At 57.6% G+C, this 6,021-nt stretch overlaps 1 protein-coding gene across 1 annotated transcript; it reads right to left on the minus strand.

Moving 5' to 3' along the window:
- Positions 1–668: 668 nt before the first annotated feature.
- On the minus strand, positions 669–5,309 carry LOC149435702 (uncharacterized). The gene is made up of 2 exons (XM_089662455.1): positions 5,096–5,309; positions 669–1,493 (listed from the first exon to the last, which is right to left on the minus strand). The coding sequence occupies exons 1-2, from the start codon at positions 5,304–5,306 to the stop codon at positions 898–900; spliced, it is 807 nt and encodes a 268-aa protein (XP_089518581.1). The 5' UTR covers positions 5,307–5,309; the 3' UTR covers positions 669–897.
- Positions 5,310–6,021: the final 712 nt, after the last annotated feature.

Genomic DNA, 6,021 nt, shown 5'->3' on the forward strand with positions numbered 1-6,021 from the left:
TTATAATGTTGTGAACAGAATGTTGGAAATTACTCCAATTATTATTATTATAATATATGTATATAGCTCTGACATATACCGCAGCGCTGTACAGAGATCACTGAGCCAGTCACATCAGTCTCTGTACCAGAGGAGCTTACACTCTAATGTCCCCTCCCCCCACAGTCACATCAGTCTCTGTACCAGAGGAGCTTACACTCTAATGTCCCCTCCCCGACAGTCACATCAGTCTCTGTACCAGAGGAGCTTACATTCTAATGTCCCCTCCCCCACAGTCACATCAGTCTCTGTACCAAAGGAACTTACACTCTAATGTCCCCTCCCCCACAGTCACATCAGTCTCTGTATTAGAGGAGCTTACGCTCTAATTTCCCCTCCCCCCACAGTCACACACTATTATTATTATACATTTATATAGCTCTGACATATACCGCAGCGCTGTACAGAGATCACTGAGCCAGTCACATCATGACTAGAGCACCAGAGATAGGTCATCCAAATTCCCCCCTTACTATACTTAAATAAAAACCATGACACCAATTTTGGAGTAAATGGCCAACATGGCCTTTTATTAACAAACATTTTTTAACACCAACCATTCCTTATAACAGAAACATACAGAGTTGTTGTTGTTGGTCTTCGAAGGCACCCCACCAAAATGATCTGAAATGCACCTGCGGACAACCATATTACACAAAGGCCTCCAGCCGCAACCAACCAGCTCGGAGACAACCATACCGTCCGCAGTGCAGCACCACCACCTTCCAGTTAAACCTTGGTTAACTGGAATGTCCCCGGGCACACCATACCACCGATGGGTCCCACACCATTATCTGTACCTCCAAGATAAGAACCGCCTCCAAGACCAACAACCGCCACAGCACGCTGGGTAAGCCCTTACCCATGCGTGCCCCACCACAAACGAACAGCTCTCTGAACTCCGTCCTGCAAACCCAGAGCCCATAAATCCGTGCCAACGGCATTGAGATGAACCCCATCACTCCGCAGATACCGCCAAGTATCTACCTCCAACTCAAAATGCCGGACCACCAACCCCCCATTCCGAACAAAGAAGCGCCCCACCTCCTTGTTGACCTTGATCCGAGCCTTATTGAGCCGCTCCACCGACCGCACCAAACGCCAAGAGGTGCGGGCTACCATGTCCGACCACACCAACACCATTTCGGGATAATCCCGACGCAATTGAAGAAAATCCAGCTTAACATCCCGCACCAGCTCCCGCATGGACCGAACCCCCAGATCGTTACCACCCGCATGAAGCACCAAAACATCCGGCGGTCTATCCAGGCATGCAAAACGCCGCACCTCAGGCACCACACGACCCCACAACATCCCCGGCACACCTATCCATCGGACACAAGCCGCTTGCCTAGCCAACCCCAGCTGCCGGCCATTAGGCCGCACATTCGCCCGCCGAGCCCCCCAAAAAACGTAGGAGTGCCCCAGGATCCAGACCAGGCAAACTGCTCCATCTGAAATAAAAGAACAAAAACTACCACAAGAACCAACAACATCACAGAGACAGTACAAACTCCCCCAGCCCCATCAACCAAAAGAACCCGGAAACCACCCTTAGTCCCCCAGCAGATGCGGGCGAACGTACAGGCGAAATCTCTGCGAATCCCACCTACCAATCCGTTTTACCGCCTCATCCGACAAACCCCACCGGGCGGCCTCAGTAGCAGCCCCAATCCGAAACGAGTGCGAAGCATACAAAGACGCATCCAAACCAACATCCCGTAAACATTTCCGAAAAACCGACACAAATTGAAAACGAGTTAACGGGGACCCATCAGCATGCATCAAAAAGGACCCCTGCCCCACCGGACGCCGGGACAAAAATTCTCGAACCGCATGCACCGGGCACACTAGTGATCCTGGAAGGGCAAGAAACCGAACCCGCGCACCACGACCCCAGCGGTCCGTCTTAGACCGACGGATGAACACCTCCACCCAGTCGCCCGAGCACACAACATCATCCACCAACAACCCCCCAAGCACCGACTTGGATGGACTAACAAGCTCCCCAATACGCAACGCCCCAAAGAAGGCCACCGCAAAAGCCGCCCTAAACAAGCCCACTTCAAAGTCCGAAGAACAAACAAACCGCAAATGTGTAAATAAAGATCCTAACAACTCGAAGGACACCTGGCGACGAGAATCCGTACTGCGATGAGCCCTACGGTAACCCCGAATAGCCTGACGCACCCAGAAATCTTTGGTAAAATCCCGACACCCTTGTAACTTAAAAAAGAAGGCCAAACCAGCCAACCGACGATCCACCGCCGCAGCAGACACCCCCCGCTCCAAATTCCTCGCCAAATAGTACAGCAATGCCACACGCACCTCCGGCCCCCAGGGATCAATATCGACCTGTTGTAACAGGTCCAGCCACTCCCGCCAAACCGACGAGTACGCAGACCATGTCGCCTCACTCACCGACCGCCGGATCCAGCCGGATACGACCCCAAGGCAATCTCCCACAGCCAGTCGGGACAAGGAACCCCACGGTGCTCCGCAGCCGGCGCCAACTCCCGGAATTTGTCCCACTGAAAACGAGACAAAGCGTCAGCCAAAGTGTTGTCCACCCCAGGGAGATGCACCGCATGGAGAAAAACATTCAGCTGCAGGCAACGCAACACTAAATGGCGAAGCAGGCCAACCACCGGCCGTGAGGCAGCCGACACCCGGTTGATGACCTGAACCACCCCCAAATTGTCGCAATGAAAACGAACCTTCTGATTCCGAAAATCTGCACCCCAAACCTCAACCGCCAAGACCACCGGAAAAAGTTCCAACAGAACCAGGTTACGAAGGAAACCCGCCGCCACCCAGGAAGGAGGCCACGGAGCCGCACTCCACCGACCCTGAAAAAATGCCCCATAACCCCCGGAAGCCGCCGCATCCGTGAACAAGTCCAAGTCAAAATTGCTGACTGGGCCAGACATCCACAAAGCCCGTCCGTTAAACGAAGTAAAAAAAGTGTGCCAAATCCGCAAATCCTCCCGATGCTCCCTAGTCAAACGAATAAAATGTAAAGGGGAAGTAATCCCTGCCGTCGCCGCCGCCAACCGGCGGCAAAACACCCGACCCATTGGCAGGATGCGACAAGCGAAGTTCAGTTTACCCAACAACGACTGTAAGGCCCGCAGTTGAATTTTTTGCTTGCCGAGCACCCCACCAATTTCCCCTTGCAGAGCCAAAAGCTTGTCCTCAGGCAGCCGGCACTCCATTGCATCAGAGTCCAAAACGATACCCAGGAAAGTCATGACCGAAGCCGGGCCCTCCGTCTTGTCCAAAGCCAGCGGAATCCCAAAACGTTCAGCAACGTGCTGCAAAGTGGCCAGCAAAACGGCGCACACCCTGGAAGCTGGCGGACCCACGCAAAGAAAATCATCCAAATAGTGGATGACAGAATTGACCCCCACTCCACGAACGAACTGAACTGCTCAAACAAAGCGCAAGATATAGAGCACCCCATGGGAAGGCACCTATCAACGTAAAACGAGCCCTCCCAATGACAACCCAAGAAACGAAAACTGTCCGGATGTACCGGCAACAATCGAAACGCGGACTCAACATCCGATTTCGCCATAAGCGAACCACGCCCATAACGACGAACCCAGAAAACCGCCGCGTCAAACGACGTGTAAGACACTGAACATGACTGCGGATCGATAGCGTCATTCACCGACCCCCCTTTAGGAAAAGACAGGTGATGAATTAACCGAAACGAATTCGGCTCTTTCTTGGGCACCACCCCCAAGGGGGAAACCACCAGATCCGAAAACGGGGCGCAAGAAAATGGGCCGCCCATACGACCTAACCCCACTTCTTTTCGTAACTTAACCGAAACAACCTCCGCATGCCGCAAAGCCGACCGCAAGTTCCGAGCTAAGGGGGGAACCGAAGTCAAAGTGCACAGGATGCGGAAACCCTCCGAAAACCCTGCCGCCAGCAGCACAGCGGCTGCCCGATCAGGATATCTATCTAGGAAAGGCTGCATCCTTTCCACCCTCACCGGTGTCGTCCCTCTTACCCGCATGCTCGCCGGAAGGGCCTCTGCCCCGCTTAAAACAGCGCGACAACGGATGGGAGCCACCGCAACCGGAACACTCATGCTTAAAACGGCAGGACCCTCCGAAACGACAAGCGCTTTCCTGGAACTGCCAACAGAAGCCCCTACGCTTTGAGGCCGATTGTCCGGGGGAGAATGAACCACCGGCCCCCCCCTGAAAAATCGGACCAGGAGGCCTCGCTGGAGTCATGAGGCGCATCCAAAGGCCAATGTCCTTATGGTCCCAACGCAAGGAAGGGCGAACAGCCCGCCGCTGCCGAAACTGCTCATCATACCGAAGCCACTCAGTCCCACCGTAAACCCTGTGAGCCTCGCTAATGGCGTCAAGGTAACAAAAAAGCGCCGAGCAATGCTCAGGAGCCTTCTCCCCAATAACACTGGCCATGATCGCAAACGCCTGCATCCAATTTGCAAAAGTACGCGGGATAAACCGAAAACGCCGCTTCTCCGCTTCTTCCCGCCTGCCCTCGTCAACCCGCAACCCCTCCAAAGAAAAACGCTCCAACGGCAAGAGCGTGAAGATCTCCACATACTCCCCGCTCCAAATCCGCTCCCGAACCTCCAACGGCAAGTGCGCACCTAAAGGGCCCTCGAAGCACACGTATACCTCGCACTTGGCCGAGTCCGCCAAGCCGACCGCTCCGGACACCCCCGCACCCCCATCCAAAGCCGTGGAACCCAAAGCATCAGATTCCGCCGCAACCACCGCAGGCCCAGAACCAGAGGGAGGAGAAACCCCCGATCTCCGCACGGCCCCCCCGTCCTGCACTCGGACTTGTAAACCGTCCCCACCAGCCGGCGGGAGCCACGCCGCAGCAGGCCCAGGGACCCCACTACCGCCCCGCTCAAGGCGCTGCAACAAGGTACACAAACCGGAAAGCAAATCGCAGAGCCCCCCCCCGCGACCCGAATCGGGAACGCCGACCTCCCGCACCGCCGAGGCCCCGCCCCCCAACAGGTCCCCTAGCGCTGAAGAAAAAGAAAAAGGTAACTCACCAGGCTGCCCAGGAGACGTCCCATCAGCCGCGCGACCCACGTCCAGCGATGCCGAGCGGCCAGCTGTCGCCCCCGCATCGGGTTCCGACAGCTCGCCCTCCGATCTCACGTCCTCCCCTCGACGGCCGGATGGCCTCCCAGTCCCAGGAGCCACGGATCCTCGAGCGCTGTGCCTCTGCTGGCTCCGCCTCCCGGCACCAGCCACGCCCATCGACGTCCCTGGGGTCCGACCAGACACGCCCCCGGCAGCACGTCCATCCAGCCTGTGGCTCTTCGGAGCCGCCGCTCCACGCTTCCCATGGGGCCTGCCGGCCGCAGCAGGGGACAGCCCGGCAGCCGCAGCGCTGCGTCTCCCTCGTTGGGCTCCCTCCCTGACAGGTACCTGGTCAGTGGAGGAGCCGGCGACATCCTGCTTCCTCAGCCGTGCGGGCGGGGGGGGGAGCTTCCTCCCCGCGAGACCCCGCCCGCCGAGCTCCGCCGTTGTCGGGGATTCCTCCCGGCCTCCCCGCGAGCAGAGGCAATGGAGCGCCCTGCCAGCGGGGCCGGAGGGTCCCGAACGGGGCTCCCAGCGTGGCGCTGAACTCTGGGGGAGGGGGAGCCCGGACTAAAGCGCTCCGGAGGCCGAGACCTCCGAGCACGTAGGCGCACCCGCCCCTCTCCCGCTGGTGATGAGGCCGGGTCCTGTGAAAGACCCGGGTCCTGGGACAAGCCCGGGTCCTGCATGAAGGCAGACACCCGGCGCTGAGCTCTGGGGGAGGGGGAGCCCGGACTACAGCGCTCCGGAGGCCAAGACCCCCGAGCACGTGGGCGCACCCGCCCCTCTCCCTCTGGGGATGAGCCCGGGCCCAGCGATAAGCCCGGGTCCAGGGACACGCCCGGGTCCTGCAGGAAAGCAGAGACCCGGCTCTGCAGCCAGTCCATCCCAT

This window comes from Staurois parvus, unplaced genomic scaffold (genome assembly GCF_062004578.1).
Source record: "Staurois parvus isolate SC_StPar_1 unplaced genomic scaffold, SC_StPar_1.0 ptg001478l, whole genome shotgun sequence".
Lineage (NCBI taxonomy): Eukaryota > Metazoa > Chordata > Amphibia > Anura > Ranidae > Staurois > Staurois parvus.